The sequence below is a fragment of the Rhinopithecus roxellana genome, chromosome 15, assembly GCF_007565055.1.
Source record: "Rhinopithecus roxellana isolate Shanxi Qingling chromosome 15, ASM756505v1, whole genome shotgun sequence".
NCBI lineage: Eukaryota > Metazoa > Chordata > Mammalia > Primates > Cercopithecidae > Rhinopithecus > Rhinopithecus roxellana.
This window is the reverse complement of record NC_044563.1, coordinates 89,079,904-89,100,534: the sequence shown is the minus strand read 5'-3', so window position 1 is coordinate 89,100,534 and position 20,631 is coordinate 89,079,904. Positions and strand designations below refer to the sequence as shown.

General features: G+C 43.7%; 1 protein-coding gene across 6 annotated transcripts in view; it reads left to right on the top strand.

The window, feature by feature from the left end:
• TMEM41B (transmembrane protein 41B) overlaps positions 1-13,091 on the top strand; it is a 32,732-nt gene extending 19,641 nt beyond the window's left edge. For 3 of the 6 annotated variants that reach the window (XM_030918615.1, XM_030918613.1, XM_030918614.1), the window contains exons 5-8: positions 4,211-4,304; positions 4,925-5,029; positions 6,112-6,250; positions 10,196-10,929. In XM_030918615.1, the coding sequence (XP_030774475.1) occupies positions 4,211-4,304; positions 4,925-5,029; positions 6,112-6,250; positions 10,196-10,365 (508 nt within the window). In that variant the 3' untranslated portion in view covers positions 10,366-10,929. Of the gene's footprint in view, positions 1-4,203; positions 4,305-4,924; positions 5,030-6,111; positions 6,251-10,195; positions 10,930-11,555 lie in introns of those variants that run through there. The other 3 variants (XM_030918612.1, XM_010384833.2, XM_030918616.1) reach the window with 3 other exon arrangements.
• Positions 13,092-20,631: the final 7,540 nt, after the last annotated feature.

Genomic DNA, 20,631 nt, shown 5'->3' with positions numbered 1-20,631 from the left:
TATTTTATAGAAATATATTACATTTTAACTAGTCAGGAATATAGCTTTATTTCAAACTGCTTATGCTGTGGGTGCTTAATTTTGCCAATTGTGGAGTTTAATTTTTCATTTCTGATTTGTTAATATCTTTTATTCTTATCCAAACTATTTTCCAGATCTTCTCAGTTAATGAAAGACATTACCTCTTGATGTAAAAATAATCATCATTTTTAACAATTTTTTTTTTTTTGAGATGGAGTTTCGCTCTTGTCACACAGGCTAGAGTGCAATGGTGCAGTCTCTAGTCACTGCAACCTCTACCTCCTGGGTTCAAGCGATTCTCCAGTCTCAGCCTCCCAAGTAGCTGGGATTACATGCGCCTGCCGCCATGCTCGGCTAATTTTTGTATTTTCAGTAGAGTCAGGGTTTCACCATGTTGACCAGGATCGTCTCAAACCCCTGACATCAGGTGATCCACCCACCTCAGCCTCCCAAAATGCTGGGATTACAGGCGTGAACCACCACGTCTGGCAGAAAAGGAATTATTTTAATGACATTAAACAATTTGGACGTTGAAAAATGTGGGGTTTTTTATTTATTTTATTTATTTATTTATTGTTTGAGACACAGTGTCGCTCTTGTTACTCAAGCTAGAGTGCAGTGGAGCGATTTGGGCTCACTGCAACCTCTGCCTCCTATGCTGAAGCAATTCTCCTGTCTAAGCCTCCTGAGTAGCTGGGACTACAGGAGCGTGCCACCATGCCCGGCTAATTTTTGTGTTTTTAGTAGAGACAGCGTTTCACCATATTGATCAGGCTGGTCTCGAACTCCTAACCTCAGGTGATCCACCTGCCTCGGCCTCCCAAAGTGCTGTGATAATAGGCGTAAGCCACTGCACCTGGCCTATATTTATTTATTCATTTTTGAGATGGAGTCTCACTCTGTTACCCAGGCTGGAGTGCAATGGCACGATATCGGCTTACCACAACCTCCGCCTCCCAGGTTCAAGCATTCTCCTGCCTCAGCCTCCCAAGTAGATGGGACTATAGGCGTGCACCACCACTCCCGGCTAGTTTTTGTTTTTTTTTTTTTTGTTTTTTTTTTTTTGAGACAGAGTCTCGCTCTGTCGCCCAGGCTGGAGTGCAGTGGCACGGTCTCGGCCCACTGCAAGCTCCACCTCCCGGGATCACGCCATTCTCCTGTCTCAGCCTTCTGAGTAGCTGGGACTACAGGAGCGTGCCACCATGCCCGGCTAATTTTTGTGTTTTTGGTAGAGACAGCGTTTCACCATATTGATCAGGCTGGTCTCGAACTCCTAACCTCAGGTGATCCACCTGCCTCGGCCTCCCAAAGTGCTGCAATAACCGGCGTAAGCCACTGCACCTGGCCTATATTTACTTATTCATTTCTGAGATGGAGTCTCACTCTGTTACCCAGGCTGGAGTGCAATGGCGCAATCTCGGCTTACCACAGCCTCCGCCTCCCAGGTTCAAGCATTATCCTGCCTCAGCCTCCCAAGTAGCTGGGACTACAGGCACGCACCACCACTCCCGGCTAGTTTTTGTTTTTGTTTTTGTTTTTGTTTTTGTTTTTTGAGACAGAGTCTCGCTCTGTCGCCCAGGCTGGAGTGCAGTGGCACGATCTCGGCTCACTGCAAGCTCCGCCTCCTGGGATCACGCCATTCTCCTGCCTCAGCCTCCCAAGTAGCTGGGACTACAGGCGCCTGCCACCACGTCTGGCTAATTTTTTGTACTTTTTTAGTAGAGACGGGGTTTCAGCGTGTTAGCCAAGATGGTCTTGATCTCCTGACCTCATGATCCGCCCACCTCGGCCTCCCAAAGTGCTGGGATTACAGGCGTGAGCCAGTGCACCCGACCAGTTTTTGTATTTTTAGTAAGAAACAGGATTTCACTATGTTGGGCAGGCTGGTCTCGAACTCCTGACCTCATGATTCTCCCACCTGGGCCTCCCAAAGTGCTGGGATTATATGCGTGAGCAACCGCACCCGGCCTTATTTTTATTTTTATTTTTTGAGACAGAGTCTCACTCTTTTGCCCAGACCAGAGGTCAGTGGCATGATCTTGGCTCACTACAACTTCTGCCTCCTGGGTTCAAGTGATTCTTGTGTCCCAACCTCCTGAGTACCTGGCATTACAGGCATGAGCCACTGTGCCCAGCCAATTTTTGTATTTTTATTAGAGATGGGGTTTCATCATGTTGGCCAGGCTGTTCTTCAACTCTTAGTCTCAAGTGATCCACCCTCAGCTTCCCAAAGTATTAGGATTCCAGGCGTGAGCCACTGCACCCAGCCTGACATATGTTGATATAGGGCATCGTGACACTCGTTTCTCAACTTTGTTTTTTTCCCCCAATTTCAGCTCTGATTTTAGGTTTCCTTTTCAGACAAGTAGGAATTTCACCAAATTTTAGGGGAAAAAAAAGAAAAAAAAAGTTGCATTAAACAATAACAACAAAAACAACAAAACACTTCCTGGGAACTTGTCCTCATTTATTCCTGCCTCTCTCAATTTCCTCAAGGGAAAATTTCCATTTATCTCCTTTCATCCTTTGGAGTCTTGCTTTCTTTTCTTTTCTTTTTTTTTTTTAATTATTATACTTTTAAGTTCTGGGATACATGTGTGCAACATTGCAGGTTTGTTACATAGGTATACATGTGCCATGTTGGTTTGCTGCACCCATCAACTCATCATTTACATTGAGTATTTCTACATTTATATATGTGTGAAACTATCTGTAATATGATCTTTTGTTTCATTTTGTTTTTTTGAGATGGAGTCTCGCTCTGTTGCCAGGCTGGCGTGCAGTGGTGAGATCTCGACTCACTGCAATCTCCCGTCTCCCATGTTCAAGCCATTCCCCTGCCTCAGCCTCCCGAGTAGCTGGGACTACAGGCGCCCACCACCACGCCCGGCTAATTTTTTGTATTTTAGTAGAGACAGGGTTTCACCATGTTGGCCAGGATGGTCTCGATCTCCTGACCTCATGATCCGCCCGCCTCAGCCTCCCTAAGTGCTGGGATTACAGGCATGAGGCACCCTACCCGGCCCATATAATACAATCTTAACCCAAAATGTGTGTGTGTGTGTATTTTGTTTTTAACAGAGACATGTAGGAGACAGGTGGAAAATTTGAGGCTGATTGATTAGAGAGTGTCGAGTTTTAGTACTATATGTGGTTGATACTTGAAGCCATGGAAATTGCCAAATTTATCAAACGAAAAGGAGAGTGTGACTAACAGAACATTAGAGAAATTTCAGACTAGAGGGCAAAGAGAAAAATCTAGAGAAGAAATTACCTGTAATGTAGAAGAAAAAGTATAGTTCACTGAAGCCATGTTTCATGCAGGATGAAGTCTAATCCTATGCAGGGATCACTGAAAGGTGACTGTTAAGAAAAAGTTATTACTATTGGCTATGAGGAAGTTTCAATAGCATAGTGGAATAGTAAAGCAGGTCACGGGGAACAAGGAGAGAATCTCCTCCGAGGAAGTGAAGATGAGCAGTAGCTGATCACTTGAGCTCAGGAGTTCAAGACTAGCCTGGGCAACATAGCCAGACCTCATCTCTACAAGTAATAAAAATTGGCATGGTGACACACATGTCTGTGATCCTAGCTACTTGCGAGGTTGAAGTGGGAGAATTGCTTGAGCTTGGGCAGTTGAGGCTGCAGTGAGCCATGAGTGCTCCACTGCATTCCAGCCTCGGTGACAAAGCAAGACCCCTTCTCAAAAATAAATAAGATTTGTGACTTTTACTGTATTTCATAATTTCTATTCTTATTTTATTTTTCTTATTTTTTTAATTCTCTTGTAGCTCCTATTCCTTTAAAATGAGTAGTGAATTTAGGTAAATCTTCATAATTAAATTAGAAATAATTATATGTACATGATTTCCCTGAAAACATTTGGGAGTAAAATGTATTAGAGAAGCACTGAAAGATTACGGAAGACCTTTTCTTTTTTCCTCCCCCAAAGTGCCCGATTCCTCTCTATCTAGTACATACTGGATTTTTGTCTTGGAAACCTTTTAGTAGTGCACACTTGCTAGTATTTATGATACTGTTTAGTAATTGGTCAACTTAGAGGCTAAATCTTTGGATATAATCTCATTATATGATAATTTCTGTATTTATACTTTTTTCCCGAAATGTTACATTTGTCTTTTAAAATTCCACTTAATTGTGTTCTAATCCTTAACTTAAAAGTTACCAGCTTGCAAACATTTGCTATTCCAGGCTCTATATTTCTCAGTATACTTTCAGGGTTTCTTTATCCCTTTCCACTAGCCTTATTTCTTGTTTGTTTGGTAAGTATGAAAAAATAAAATTGGGAGACTGAAAAAAAAAACAATAGAATGATGAGGATGATGATATTTTAATCCCACTAGTCTATGTAAGCATAAACTCATTAGTTTAAGAGGAGTTAAAGTCCCTTCACAAGGAGGTGTTACAATTTGTTTTTCCCCCAGAACAGACCAATTATAAACTTAGTTGCATTTATAAGCTATGTGTTAGCTTTTCTTTCCTATTGGATTTTGTAACTGCGACAGTCCAAAGGAGTATTGGTGAGCACAATGAGTTAAGTCCTAGGGCCAGAGGTGGTGTTTTCAAGCTTAGAAATTGTGGGAGTCGGGAGGAGGTTGGAAATTGGCTCCTGAAATTTTATTCTTACGCTAAAGGCTAGCATTAATTATTTGGATATAGTCACAAGGTGTAATCACAAGTGCCAGTTTGTTTTAGCTGATCTCATTTGAGGTACAATTTGGTCTGAGAAAGTACTAGATCATCTCTGCACAAGAGATGTCTTGCAGAGTACCCTCCCCACCTCCGAAAGAAGTAAATTAATTGAGCTTTTACTCAGGTGAATAAATCAATGTGAGTAAGACAGAAAAATACAAAATGCTTATGGCTTCTTTTTGTTTTCCAGTGTTCTGGACTTGGTGCCTCTTTTTGTTATATGCTTTCCTATTTAGTTGGGAGACCAGTTGTATACAAATACCTAACAGAGAAAGCAGTAAAATGGTCACAGCAGGTAAACATGTATTCTTAAATTATTTGATGTAACTCTTCGTTAATTGGAAGGTCTGTGTTTAGTTCCTGCATGAATTAGCTACATGTATTAACCCAACACAAATTATTTCCTAAGTTAACTCAAGTAATAACAACTATCTTCTGACCAAATAAAAATAGGTGGTAGGCAAATATGAATGTTAATAATTTCACATACAAATGTTTTAGACCTGTGATGGTAATTTTATTTATCCTAGTAAATTCAATCAGCAGAGAAGTCAAAGTGTCAGTATAAAGGCATCCACATAATTAGATACCTATCCGTTTTATGTTAATACAGTATTCTGTGTATGTGTTATTGAAACACTTGTATCAGCCAACTCTCAGCGCATTTTTTTCTTTTCTTTTTTTTTGAGACACAGTCTCGCTCTGTCACCCAGGCTGGAGTGCAGTGGCATGACCTCAGCTCACTGCAACCTCTGCCTCCCGGGTTCAAGCAATGCTCCTGCCTGCCTCAGCCTCCCGAGTAGCCGGGATTATAGGCACATGCCACCACGCCTAGCTAATTTTTTGTATTTTTAGTAGAGACAGGGTTTCACCATGTTGGCGAAGCTGGTCTCAAACTCCAGACCTCAGGTGACCCTCCTGCCTCAGCCTCCCAAAGTGCTAGGATTACAGGCATGAGTCACCACTGGCCTTTTTTGATCTTTTCTCTTTTCATTTCTTTTCGAGTCAGAGTTTCACTCTTGTTGCCCAAGCTGAAGTGCATCTTGGCTCACTGCAACCTCTGCCTCCCAGAGATTCTCCCGTCTCAGCCTCCCAAGTAGCTAGAATTTCAGGCGCATGCCACCACTATTCTTGGTAGAAATGGGTTTCACCATGTTAGCCAGGCTGTTCTCGAACTCCTGACCTGAGGTGATCTACCTGCCTTGGCCTCCCACAGTATTGGGATTACAGGCATGAAGCACCATGCCAGCCTGATCATTTGTCTTGGGTATGCTCTAAAGTATCAGGAATGAGAATTTGAAATAAGGTGTTTATATTAAGCGACTTATTTTGAAGTTTTCCTCAATCTGATGCTAATTATTTTCTTTCTTATGACAGGTTGAGCGTCATAGAGAACATCTCATTAACTACATTATATTTTTGAGAATAACACCATTTCTGCCTAATTGGTTTATTAATATCACGTCTCCTGTGATAAACGTGCCATTGAAAGTTTTTTTTATTGGTACTTTTCTAGGTAAGGCCTCTGGTTTTTGCCGTGTGTGAGCTCACTGTGTACATATCTAACAGTGTCCAGCTGATCTAGATTGCATGCATGCTCTCTGCAGATATGCCAGCACCATCTAGAACTCTTGGGCACAAAGTCTGGCTGTATAAATAGATACTCAGAAGTATTTGTTGCACTGTGTTGATTTAGGTTATTTTTGTGTTGCCTCTTTAAAGAAGAGCACTTTCTACTGTATATCGTTTTAATAATAGAGAGTTAAGCAGGACCTATAACCTCCAGTCCCTCTAAGTGGAGAGGAAAAAAAATCAAATTGCCTTTTTTGAGCAATTTTCTCCTATGTCCCTTCCCCTTCCCCTTCCCTGAGTCTCACCCTGTCGCCCAGTCTGGAATGCAGTGGCACAATCTCGGCTCACTGCAAACTCCGCCTCCTGGGTTCACGCCATTCTCCTGCCTCAGCCTCCCGAGTAGCTGGGACTACAGGCACACGCCACCATGCCTGGCTAATGTTTGTATTATTAGTAGAGATGGGGTTTCACCATGTTGGCCAGGCTGGTCTCAAACTCGTGACCTTGTGATCCTCCTACCTCAGCCTCTCAAAGTGCTGAGATTACAGGCGTGAGCCACCACGCCCAGCCCTTTCTTTTTTTTTTGAATGTTGCTTTGGCAAAATGGTTCCTTTGTGTTTTTTGGAGTTTTTTTTGTTTATTTGATTGTTTGGTTTTTTTTTTGAGACAAGAGTCTTGCTTTGTCACCTAGGCTGGAGTGCAGTGTGGCACGATCTCAGCTCACTGCAAGCTCGGCCTCCTGGGTTCATGCCATTCTCCTGCCTCAGCCTCCTGAATAGCTGGGACTACAGGCATCTGCCACCACGTCCAGTTAATTTTTTGTATTTTTAGTAGAGATGGGGTTTCACCTTGTTAGCCAGGATGGTCTTGATCTGACCTCGTTATCCACCCGCCTTGGCCTCCCAAAGTGCTGGGATTACAGGCGTGTGGTACCGTGCCCGGCAGCAAATTTGTTTCCTGATGAAGTGTTAAAATGTTGAACTTGAATTTTTGGGAGAGAATTGATCCTATTTTTCCTTTTATTGAGACCAGCATTTATTGTGGATGTTATCAAAAGTATGGAGAAAGCAATGATCAACAAACATTCTTGCTTTTAAAGAAATAATACTTGATTTTGCTTTTGTGTGTGTGTGTTTTTTGTTTTTTTGTTGTTGTTGAGACAGTTTCGCTCTTTTTTTTTTTTTTTTTTTTGAGACGGAGTCTGGCTGTGTCGCCCAGGCTGGAGTGCAGTGGTGCGATCTCGGCTCACTGCAAGCTCCGCCTCCCGTGTTCATGCCATTCTCCCGCCTCAGCCTCCGAGTAGCTGGGACTACAGGCGCCCGCCACCACGCCCGGCTAATTTTTTGTATTTTTAGTAGAGACGGGGTTTCACCATGTTAGCCAAGATGGTCTCGATCTCCTGACCTCGTGATCCGCCCGCCTCGGCCTCCCAAAGTGCTGGGATTACAGGCTTGAGCCACTGCGCCCGGCCGACAGTTTCACTCTTATTGCCCAGGCTGGAGTGCAATGGTGCTGTCTCGGCTCTCTGCAACCTCTACCTCCCAGGTTCAAGTGATTCTCCTGCCTCAGCCTCCCAAGTAGCTGGGATTACAGGCATGCACCACCACGACCAGCTAATTTTGTATTTTTAGTGGAGATGGGGTTTCTCCATGTTGGTCAGGCTGGTCTTTAACTCCCAACCTCAGATGATGCGCCCGCCTCAGCCTCCCAAAATGCTGAGATTATAGGCATGAGCCACCGTGCTCAGCCTTAATTTTGAAGTTAATCAGTGGACATGAAGATTATTTATGTATTTTGTGAATTCTCATGATTCTTTGTAGGAGTGTTTTGCTTTTCTTTCCAGTTCAAGTTGAATTGTTCAGATGTCAAAAAAAAAATGAGCAGATTTCTTACATATTGAATACCTATGAAAGCTTAATTCTTGTGAGAATATTTCTTTTTGAAAAGAATAACCAAAATCAATTATTTATTGCTACTTTAAAAAAAATTAGCTGGGCGCGGTGGTTCACACCTGTAGTCCCAGCACTTTGGGAGGCCAGGGTGGGCGGATCACAAGGACAGGAGTTCAAGACCAGTCTGACCAAGATGGTAAAACCCTGTCTCGACTGAAAATACAAAAATTAGCTGAACGTGGTGGCAGGTGCCTGCAGTCCCAGCTACTCAGGAGGCTGAGGCAGGAGAATCACTTGAACCCGGGAGGCAGAGGTTGCAGTGAACCGAGACTGTGCCACTGCGCTCCAGCCTGGGTGACAGAGCAAGACACTATCTCAAAAAAAAAAGAAAGAATGAAAAGAAAAAAAAATTGACAGACTGACATCAGCATGGGGAATTTTTAATTTTGTTAAATGTAATATCCGTGGAATCTAAAGAGAGAATTTTTGTTTCTCTATTTTACAGGTGAAAGGCAGAGATTTAATTTCAGCTTTGGCTAAAGTAATATCTTTCCCTTTGTTTTGATTTTTAGTGAAATGCCATCATTCTGTATGTACTTTTGCTCTCTTTACTCACACTTTGAGTATCTTAAACTTGAAATTGCTAGAACAGACCTCCCTCCCTCCCTCTTTCCCTCCCTCCCTCCTTTTTTCCTTTCCTTTCCGTTTTCCTTTGCTTTCCTTTGCTTTCCTCTCTCTGTTCTCCTATCCTTTCCTTTCCTTCCCTCCCCCTTCCCCGTTCCCCCTCCCCTCCCCTCCCCTCCCCTCCCCTCCCCTGTCCTTTGACACATTTTCTCTCTCTCTCACCCAGGCTGGAGTTCAGTGGCGTGATCTCAGCTCACTGCAACCTCCGCCTCCTGGGTTCAAGTGATTCTTCTGCCTCAGCCTCCCAGGTAGCTGGGATTACAGGTGTGCGCCACCATACCCAGCTAATTTTTGTATTTTTAGTAGAGATGGAGTTTCACCATGTTGGCCAGGCTGGTCTCAAACTCCTGACCTCAAGTGATCTGCCTGCCTTGGCCTCCCAGAGTGCTGGAATTACACGCACGAGCCGCTGTGCCAGGCCTTTTTTTTTCTTTTAAGGTTTTTGATAGTCTGGGTGTGGTGGCTTATGCCTGTAATCCCAGCACTTGGAGAGGCTGAGGTGTGCGAACTGCCTGAGCCTGGGAGTTTTAGAGACCAGCCTGGGCAATATGGCAAAACCCCCTCTCTTGACAAAAATTACAAAAATTGGCTGGGTATGGTGGTACATGCCTGTAGTCCCAGTTGCTCAGAAAGCTGAGGTGGGAAGATCACCTGAGCCTGGGGAGACTGAGGCTGCAATGAGTGGTGATTGCGCCACTGCACTCAAGCCTGTGCAATAGAGTTAAAGGGGGGGGGGTTTGGGGGGGAAGCATTTTTGATAAATGTAAAATTATTCTCTGGGCACTTGTCTTGGGTTTTTAAAATTCATTATCCTGGCTGGGCACGGGGACTCACGTCTGTAATCCCAGCACTTTGGGAGGCCTAGGTAGGCAGATCATCTGAGGTCGGGAGTTCAAGACCAGTCTGACCAACATGGAGAAACCCCATCTCTACTAAAAATACAAAATTAGCTGGGTGTGGTGGCGCATGCCTGTAATCCCAGCTACTCAGGAGGCTGATGTAGGAGAATCATTTGAACCCAGGAGGCAGAGGTTGCAGTGAGCCAAGATCGCACCATTGCGCTCCAGCCTGGGCAACAAGAGGGAAACTCCGTCTCAAAATAATAAAAAATAAAAAAAAGATCATTATCTTTAAGAGGTGATTAGGAAAGATTGAATTCTTTATGTGGAAATAAACTTGAGCTTTAAATTCTTAATTTTTTTTCCCAAAATGAAAATAGCTGTATTCTTTTAAGAAAGTTTATGCACACAGAAAATTTTAATTTTTTAAAAACAGTGGTGGTTTTTACTGTATCTTTTTATTTTTTGTTTCAGGTGTTGCACCTCCTTCTTTTGTAGCCATTAAGGCAGGAACAACACTGTATCAACTTACAACAGCAGGAGAAGCTGTTTCCTGGAACTCAATATTTATTCTGATGATCTTGGCTGTGCTTTCTATTATGCCAGTCATCTTCCAAAAAAAACTAAAGCAGAAATTTGAGTAAAAATAATCATCTGGTTTTTAGTTTTGCTGTCATCACCATCTCAGGATTAACAGGTGCATCCATTTATGTTTTAAAATCACCTCTTCAGTAATTAAACAAGGAATTTGTAAAATAAAATTTCCTGTCAGATAAAGTAATACATTTAAACGATAAGGGGAGAAGAAAGTAAAAATGGAAATTGGTATACTGTGAAAAGTGCTATCAATAGTTAAGGTAGACATCTTAGACATAAAGTATTATACCAAGGGTAGCTATAGATAATAGTAGTGTGGTAGGAAATTGTTGATCCAGCTAATTCATTTGATTTAATTGAATATTTTTTCTCTTTAATAACTAAAATAGATATTCTTAAATTCTAGATTTTTAAAAGTAGTGTTGCAAGTTTTGTTAATGTTAGGCTTTTTTCAGAGCATAAACTGGAAAACTTAAAAAGAGATTTACGGCCGGGCACGGTGGCTCAAGCCTGTAATCCCAGCACTTTGGGAGGCCGAGACGGGCGGATCACGAGGTCAGGAGGTCGAGACCATCCTGGCTAACACGGTGAAACCCCGTCTTTACTAAAAAAAACACAAAAAACTAGCCGGGCGAGGTGGCGGGCGCCTGTAGTCCCAGCTACTCGGGAGGCTGAGGCAGGAGAATGGCGTAAACCCCGGAGGTGGAGCTTGCAGTGAGCTGAGATCCGGCCACTGCACTCCAGCCTGGGCGACAGAGCGAGACTCCGTCTCAAAAAAAAAAAAAAAGAGATTTACATTTTCTTCCTCTTTTGAGGTAATGGATTTGTTTGGAAATTGCATGTTAGTAGACGACTGAATATGGAAAGGATATCAAGTTGTCTATTTGGTTAATTTCATTTTTGTTTTTTATCTTCTAGATTTTTATCATGGATTAGTCTGAAATTTAAAGTTCTGGCCAGTCTGTTTTCTTTTATCTTGTAGTTTTTACAGTATTTCCACTGTGCATATACAAAGTTGGTATTATAGAACTGTGTCATATTTGGTATTGTTAATTTTTTTTTTTTTTTTTTTTTTGAGATGGAGTCTTGCTGTTGCCCAGGCTGGAGTGCAGTGGCATGATCTCAGCTCACTGTAGATTCCACCTCCTGGGTTCAAGCGATTCTCCTGGCCCAGCTTCCTGAGTAACTGCGATTACAGGTGTGTGCCACCACGCCCAGCTAATTTTTGTATTTTTAGTAGAGATGGTGTTTCACCATGTTGGCCGGGCTGATCTTGAACTCCTGACCTCAGGCTGTCTGCCCACTTCCATCTCCCAAAGTGCTGGGATTACAGGCTTGAGTCACTGCGCCCGGCCATGGTATTGATAATTTATATTCAGATAATTTGTTATGGCTCTTTAATATCTCAAAAGGGACTCTAAAAAGCAAACACTCAAGAGTTTGTAGTTTTTAGACATTAAGTTAATTATTTTAAACAATGACAGCAAAACACAAGTGATTAAATATAGTTTATTTGTTCCAATGACTAAATTTTACCTCATTTATTAATCTGGTTATTAAGGAATACATTTAATAATAATATGTAATTCTTTTTATGCATGATACACCTAGAAAAATGCCTTTTGTTTCTATTGATGGCTTTTTTGTTTGGAGCTGCTTTTGATTACTTAATGCAGTTTCCCAATTTAATCTTTTTCTAACTCACAAAGTAAAATTAACTGATTACATGGCAACTACTATATTTAAATAGTTCTGGAAAAATGAAAGTGCTTTTTGCTGCTTGGTTAATAGGTAATGCCCTTGATTCCTTGGTTGTAGGACATAGCTGATCTAAAGTGCTCTGTCAGTTTTGCCTTCACCCATGACTGTCATGTTGAAAAGTTCTTTAGCTGTGAGAAATCCTTGTATGTTTTTATTATGAGAGGTATAATCATCCTCAAAAGCCTGTTTTTACTACATGATGTGGACTGATTATTTTTTCTATCACAGTATTAACAGATAGATTTTATTGTAAATACAAAGAAAATATATTGATTATTATAGTATTCTTATGTCAGCTGGCCTTTTATGTGAGATTATTATTTCTAGCAAGGCTTTCTTCCTTTCTTATTGCCCAGAGACTGATAAATCCTTTCTTATTTTTACACATAAATTAAAACATAGCTTTTTTGGACAAATTCATTAAATATTACTGTATAAAATGTAATTGAGTAAATTTTTATCAGAATTTTAAAAATGAGCTTAGACTCAGAAGCTTCACTATTTACTCCAGCGTGTGTAAATTGTACTTACTCTATTCTCAGAGTATATTTACTGTCCTTATCATTGATTCTTTCCCTTTGCTAATTTTTTTTTTTTTGTTAATGGTAGCTGCGACTTTAGGTGGGGTATATTTTCTTCTCCTAAGAGAATAGACAGTTTTTCCAGATTCATCATCATTGACTGTCAAGAAAGGACCCTTCAGCAGGCTGTACCCTCAGTGCAGTTGATGGCCTGTCTTCATGGATTCACAGACTTGGCCTGATGCCACATGTAAATTCAAGCTTTGGCTTGACAATTATACGGTAACAACCACAAGAAGACAAGCATCTGTGGTGCGGAGGCAAGCAGGCTAACTCGAAGTTGACATGCTAAGAAAGTGAAACTGTTCTTTCTTAGTTAATGGTCTTTCTCTGGAGCTCTGTTACTCTGAGTATAATATTTCCATGACACTTAGTAAATGCAAGCTAAAATGTAATAATAATAATAATAAATTGTACTGGAGAAACCTAAATGTCACATTTGGGATTTATTTCATGGAAGTACTTAGATTAAAAAACTCTGGCCGAGCAAGGTGGCTCATGCCTATGATCCCAGCACTTTGGAAGGCGGAAGCGGGTGGATCACCTGCAGTCAGGAGTTCGAGACCAGCCTGGCCATGATAGTGAAACCCATCTCTACTAAACATATGAAAAATTAGTCAGGTGTGATGGCATGTGCCTATAGTCCTAGCTACTTGGGAGGTTGAGGCACGAGAATCGCTCGAACCCAGAAGGTGGAGGTTGTGGTGAGATGAAATTGCGCCACTGCATTCCAGCCTGGGTGACAGAGCCAGACTCTTCTCAAAAAACTAAAAACAAATTCGTCGTTGAATAAAAGTATATTCTTAAATTCTGGGCCGGACGTGGTGGCTCAAACGCCTGTAATCCCAGCACTTTGCGAGGCAGAGGCAGATGGATAACGAGGTCAGGAGATCAAGACCATCCTGGCTAACATGGTGAAATCCCATCTCTACTAAAAATACAAAAAATTAGCTGGGCGTGGTGGCGCACACCTGTAGTCCCAGCTACTTGGGAGGCTGAGGCAGGAGAATGGCGTGAACCTGGGAGGTGAAGCTTGCAGTGAGCCGAGATGGTGCCACTAAACTCCAGCCTGGGCAAGAGTGCAAGACTCTGTCTCGAAAAAAAAATTTAACTTTTTTCTTTTTCTTTTTTTTTTTTTTCCAGATGGAGCCTCACTCTGTCACCCAGGCTGGAGTGCAGTCTCGGCTCACTGGAAGCTCCGCCTCCCGGGCTCACGCCATTCTGCTGCCTCAGCCTCCCAAGTAGCTGGGACTACAGGCGCCTGCCACCATGCCCAGCTGATTTTTTGTATTTTTAGTAGAGACAGGGTTTCACTGTGTTAGCCAAGATGGTCTCTATCTCCTGACCTCGTGATCCGCCCACCTTGGCCTCCCAAAGTGCTGGGCATGAGCCACGGCGCCCAGCTGAAATATTTAAAACTTGTAATTCTTGGCTTTTGAGGTTTTTTTTTTTTTTTTTTTTTTTTAGACGGAGTTTTGCTTTTGCCCAGGCTGGAGTGCAATGACGTGATCTCAGCTCACCACAACCTCTGCCTCCCGGGTTCGAGCGATTCTCCTGCCTCAGCCTCCCGAGTAGCTGGGATTACAGGCATGTGCCACCACACCCAGCTGATTTTGTATTTTTAGCAGAGATGGGGTTTCTCTATGTTAGTCAGACTAGTCTTGAACTTCCGACCTCAGATGAGCCACCCTCCTCGGCCTCCCAAAGTGTTGGGATTACAGGCGTGAGCCACCATGGCCAGCCGGCTTTTGAGGATTCTAAAGCAATTATTTAAATTGTTGAGTTAAGGCTGGGCACAGTGGTTCACGCCTGTAATCCCAGCACTTTGGGAGGTCAAGGTGGGCAGATTACCTGAGGTCAGGAGGTTGAGACCAGCCTAGCCAACATGGTGAAACCCTGTCTCTACTAAAAATAACAAAAATTAGCTGGATGTGTTGGTGAATGCCTGTAGTCCCTACTACTCAGGAGGCTGAGGCAGGAGAATCGCTTGAAACCAGGAGGTGGAGGTTGCAGTGAGCTGAGTTAGCACCACTGCACTCCATCCTGGGCGACAGAGTGATACCCTGTCACTAAGTAAATAGTTGAAGTAAGTAAATATTTCTAGTACATAGAATGAGTTATTTATAAAGGAATATTTTTAAACTTCTGTGGCTTTTTGAAAATGGGTATAATCAAAAGGGCTGAAGCTTTCCTGATCATCATTCGGTGGTCATAGTTAAGATGTTTAGAAGATACCTCTTATTGCAGTTTTCAGTATTCTGATTATTATTTTTCTTTCCTGGGGCAAACTTAGTCTGGGTGACTTGAGGCAGGATATTGCTTAAGCTCTCGTCCTCATTTTTCTCATCTAGAAAAAAGAGCTCTAAGGTCCAGGATCCTTACAGCTCAGACATGATAGGATTCTCTGAAATTAATGAAAAAGATTAATAAGTTGCCCCAATTTGGAATATTAAATTAAGCGTAACTTGCTTTGTATAGCTTGTTTTACAGCTTACAATATACATTCACACACATTTAAGTAAAACGTTCTTTTTTTTTTTTTTGAGACAGTCTTGCTTTGTCACCCAGGCTGGAGTGCAGTGGTGTGATCTTGGCTCACGGCAACCTCCACCTCCCGGGTTCAGCAAATTCTCCTGCCTCAGCCTCCTGAGTAGCTGGGATTACAGGCGCCCGCCATCGTGCCCAGCTAATTTTTGTATTTTTAGTAGAGACGGGGTTTCCCCATGTTGACCAGGGTGGTCTTGAACTCCTGACCTTGTGATCCACCCACCTCGACCTCCCAAAGTGCTGGGATTACAGCCGTGAGCCACTGTGCCCAGTATTTTTTTTTTTTTTTTTTTAAAGTAAGAGACTGGGACTTGCTACGTTGTCCAGGCTGGTCTCGAACTCCATGGCTCAAGCAGTCCTTGCCTTAGCCTCCGGAGTAGCTGAGATTACAGATGTGTGCCACCATACTGTTTATAATGAAGTACTCAACCACATCAAAAAACAAAACGAGCTTCTTGTTGGATGTTTTATTGCCATTTATTGCATTGATTTCCATTTTATTACTTTGCTCGTAATACAAAGTAAGATAAAATGAGAATTCCATAGAGGTATAAAGAGACTCTTCTAGAGTTCTTTAATTCTTGAAATAACACTTGGTATGACAAACCATAATATCAAGTCTTCTGGTTGCTACTATGTGTTAGCAGGGATTGCTCTTTGAGAATAGAAGGTGGGGGAACCTCACTTAACTGTTAGGTTTTCGGGTCGCATCTGAGCTGTATGGTGCCTTATCCAGCTTCTAGAGCTGTGCCAAATGAGCACTCTTCATTATGACCAGACTGCTCAGTACAATGCTGGGAGTAGAAATTGACCCAGTATTCACCATTATGGTTCTGGAGTAACCAAAGTCTCAGGGCAGTTTTAAAAACTACCCTCAGATTAGCATTAGAACACTGTTACGGAAGCAGTGTGAAGGAATACATTGTCCTAATATTGTGTATTTTACATGGAAAACTAGTCATATTTTAATGGTCTTAACTTTCTAGAGTAAATCTATAAAAACCCATCATGAATCACTGGAAGATGGTGTTTTTGCCCATTATTAACTGACACTACTAAAAGTGGATTCTTTCGTGGTAAGCTAACAGGCCTCAGGCAAATATTAATGTGTTGATTCAAAACTCCGTACCTTTCACCTCTGAGACAGGATTGACTTAGTAACTAAATCACTAGGGTGGCCTTTTTTTTTTTTTTTTTTTTTTTTTTTTTGACAAGAGTCTGGTTCTGTTGCCCATGCTGAAGTACAGTGGCAGTCTCAGCTCACTAGGGTGGACTTTTTTTTGTTTTCAACAGTCTGGCTCTGTTGCCCATGCTGAAGTACAGTGGCAGGATCTCGGCTCACTGCAACCTCCGCTTCCCAAGAATCAGAACTTTGCCAGTACTTTTATCTACATATGTGTTCCTCCCCAGTCTGATCCCCCAACCTACACTTTTTTTTCTTTTTTTAATTGAATGTAATTTAATTTTTTTTTTTTCTTTTTGATATGGAGTTTTGCTCTTGTTGTCCAGGCTGGAGTGCAATGGTGCGATCTCAGCTCACCGCAACCTCCACCTCCCAGGTTCAGGCTCACGCCTGCCTCAGCCTCCTGAGTAGCTGGGATTACAGGCATGTGCCACCACACCTGGCTAATTTTTGTATTTTTAGTAGAGACGGGGTTTCTCCATGTTGGTCAGGCTGGTCTCAAACTGCCAACCTCAGGTGATCTGCCCGCCTCAGCCTCTGAAAATGCTGGGATTACAGGTGTGAGCCACCGTGCCTGGCCCCGGCCCCCCTCCTCCACTTTTTTTTTTTTTTTGAGACGGAGTCTCGCTCTGTCACCCAGGCTGGAGTGCAGTGGCCAGATCTCAGCTCACTGCAAGCTCACGCCATTCTCCTGCCTCAGCCTCCCGAGTAGCTGGGACTACAGGCGCCGCCACCTCGCCCGGCTAGTTTTTTGTATTTTTAGTAGAGACGGGGTTTCACCGTGTTAGCCAGGATGGTCTCGATCTCCTGACCTCGTGATCCGCCCGTCTCGGCCTCCCAAAGTGCTGGGATTACAGGCTTGAGCCACCGCGCCCAGCCCACTTTTTTTTTTTTAACGGAGTCTCGCTCTGTCGCCAGGCTGGAGTACAATGGCGCTATATTGGCCTACTGCAACCTCTGCTTCCCGAGTTCAAGTGATTCTCCTGCCCCAGCCTCCTGAGTAGCTGGAACTACAGGTGCCTGCCACCACGTGCCCAGCTAATTTTTGTATTTTCAGTAGAGATGGGATTTCACCATGGTGGCCAGGCTGGTCTCAAACTCATGACCTCAGGTGATCCACCCACCTTGCCCTCACAAAGTGCTGGGATTACAGGTGCCCACCACCACGCAAGGCTAAATTTTTGTATTTTTAGTACAGGTGGGGTTTTGCCATGTTGGCCAAGCTGGTCATGAACTCCTGATGTCAGGTGATCTGCCAACCTTGGCCTTCCAAAGTGCTTGGATTACAGGTGTGAGCCACCTTCCCAGCCTAGGGTAGACTGTTTCATTGGTGTTAGAACACCAGTCAAGGGACTGGGTGTGGTGGCTCACGCCTGTAATCCCAGCTCTTTGGGAGGCCGAGGCATGTGGATCACCTGAGGTCAGGACTTCGAGAACAGCCTAAAATGGTAAAACCCCATCTCTACTAACAGTAAAAAATTAGCCGAGCGTGGTGGCGCCTGCCTGTAATCCCAGCTACTGTGGGAGGCTGAGGCAGGAGAATCCCCTGAACCCGGCAGATGGGGATTGCAGTGGGCTGAGATGGCATCATTGCACTCCAACCTGGGGGACGGAGGAGGACTCTGCCTCAGAAAACAAAAACAATTCTAAAGAGCCTTATTGGAAGGAGAGGCATCAGTTCAGATCTGAGGAGCTGGAGTTGAGTTCAGAGGCCCAGTCAGTGAGATTTTTGGGAGATGTGAGTAAACACGTTTCCTGTTTTTGGTGGAAGTGCTGCCTAAAGCAAACCGTGGGCATCAGTTGGCTTCAGCTGTGAATGTGGGAAGGGTTGGTTACAAACCAGATGGTATCTGAGCAGGCCTTAACATAGGGAAGATTCTGGGAAAACAAAGGACTACCTGAGTCAGGTGTGTAGGGCAGAAACATTCATTTGATATATTGAGCTGAAGTTGGGCATTTGGGGCAGGCCGCACTCGTGTCCTGATACTCCATACAGTGTGGCTGCTGTCAGTGAGGGTTTATTGATTGCAAGCAACAAATGCTGGCTGGCTTAAGCAAAAGGGAGAGGCTAGAACCCAGAAATGCCTCACAGTGGGATGGAGATCAGGCTACTGCCAAATAAAGTGCAGACATCTTGTCATTACTTGCTCAGCATTTGCATACCAGGGATCACATGCCTACCACTTGGTTGGGGGAGAGCAGGACAGACACATGATTACAATCCCACCAGATGAATGTAAAAAGAAATGGAATGCTGATATGAAGGGGAAAAGAATAGGAAATTGAGACTGGACGAGGTGGCTCACACCTGTAATCCCAGCACTTTGGGAGGCTGAGGCAGGAGGATCACTTGAGCCCAGGAGTTTGAGACCAGCCTGAGCAACACTATGAGACCTTGTCTTTTTCTCTTTTTGAGACAGAGTTTCGCTGTTGTTGCCTAAGCTGGAGTGCAATGACTCGCTCTCGGTTCACCCCAACCTCCCCACTCCCGGGTTCAAACGATTCTCCTGCCTCATCCTCTTGAGTAGCTGGGATTACAGACATGTGCCACCATGCCTGGCTCATTTCGTAGTTTTAGTAGAGGCAGGGTTTCTCCATGTTGGTCTGGCTGGTCTCGAACTCCCAACCTCAGGTGATCTGCCTGCCTCGGCCTCCTAAGTGCTGGGATTACAGGCGTGAACCACCGCACCCAGCCACGAGACCTTGTCTTTAAAAAAGAAAAAAACAGGCTGAGCCTGGTGGCTCACACCTGTAATCCCAACACTTTGGGAGGCCGAGGTGGGCAGGTCACCTGACGTCAGGAGTTCGAGACCAGCCTGGTCAACTACTAAAAAAAAACACAAAATATAGCCGATTTAGTGGCACATGCTTGTAATCCCAGCTACTCGGAAGGCTGAGGTGGGAGAATCGCTGGAACCCAGGAGGCTGAGGTTGCGGTGAGCCAAGATCGTGCCATTGCACTCCAGCCGGGGAGATAGAACAAGACTCTGTCTCAAAAATAAAAAAGGAAAAAAAACAGTCTGACCAGCATGGCGAGACCTCGTCTCTACTAAAAATACAAAAATTAGGCATGGGGGTGCATGCCTGTAATCCCAGCTACTCAGGAGGCTGAAGCATGAGAATTGCTTGAACCTGGGAGGTGGAGGTTGCAGTGAGCCGAGACTATGCCACTGCACTCTGGCCTGGGCAACAGAGTGAGACCCTAGCTGCCCCTCCCCCACCCACCAAAAAAAAAAAAGATTGGAAACAAGCTGAATTCATCCCTGTGAACAGAAAGCTTATAGGTCATATCACGTCCCTTCCCCTTAACAGTGATAGAGACCCTGAGATTAAACACTAAAGCAGCCAGTGATATCCCTGATATGATGTGGGACAGAAACAAAAGAGAGACCTGGTTCTGGGAGTGGGGAGAGTGGCAGAAGACTCTACCTGGGAATTCACCCAATTTGGGGATTACTTGAAGACTCCAGTTATTCTATGTTTTATGCAAAAAGTGAAACAGGGCTCTACAAAAGAGCCCTCCAATTTTGCTCCTCAGTCTTCATTTTTAAAATAGCTCCATGTATACATTCAGGTTTTTTTTTTCTTTTTTTTTTTTTTTGAGACAAGAGTCTCCCTCTTGTTGCCCAGGCTGGAGTGCAATGGCCTGATATTGGCTCACCGCAACCTCTGTTTCCCAGGTTCAAGCGATTCTCCTGCCACAGCCTCCCGAGTAGCTGGGACTACAGGCATGTGCCACCCCACCCGGCTAAATTTTTGTATTTTTGTATTTTTAGTAGAACAGGGTTTTACCATGCTGTCCAGGCTGGTCTCAAAATCTGGACCTCAAGTGATCCACCCGCCTCAGCCTCCTAAAGTGCTGGGATTACAGTTGTGAGCCACTGCACCTGGCCACATTCAATTTTTTATGCCAAATACCTAATAGTCTTTTTGTTTGTTTTGAGATGGACACTTGCCCTGTCACCCAGGTTGGAGTGCAGCGGCATGACCTTGGCTTACCGAAACCTCTGCCTCCTGAGTTCAAGTGATTCTCCTGCCTCAGCCTCCTGAATAGCTGGTATTACAGATGTCGGCCACCATGCCCGGCTAATTTTCGTATTTTTTAGTAGAGACAGGGTTTTGCCATGTTGGCCACCCTGGTCTCCAACTCCTGATCTCAGGTGATCCACTCACCTCAGCCTTCCAAAGTGCTGGGATTACAGGCGTGAGCCACTTGTGCCAGGGCTCGCTAATTATTTATT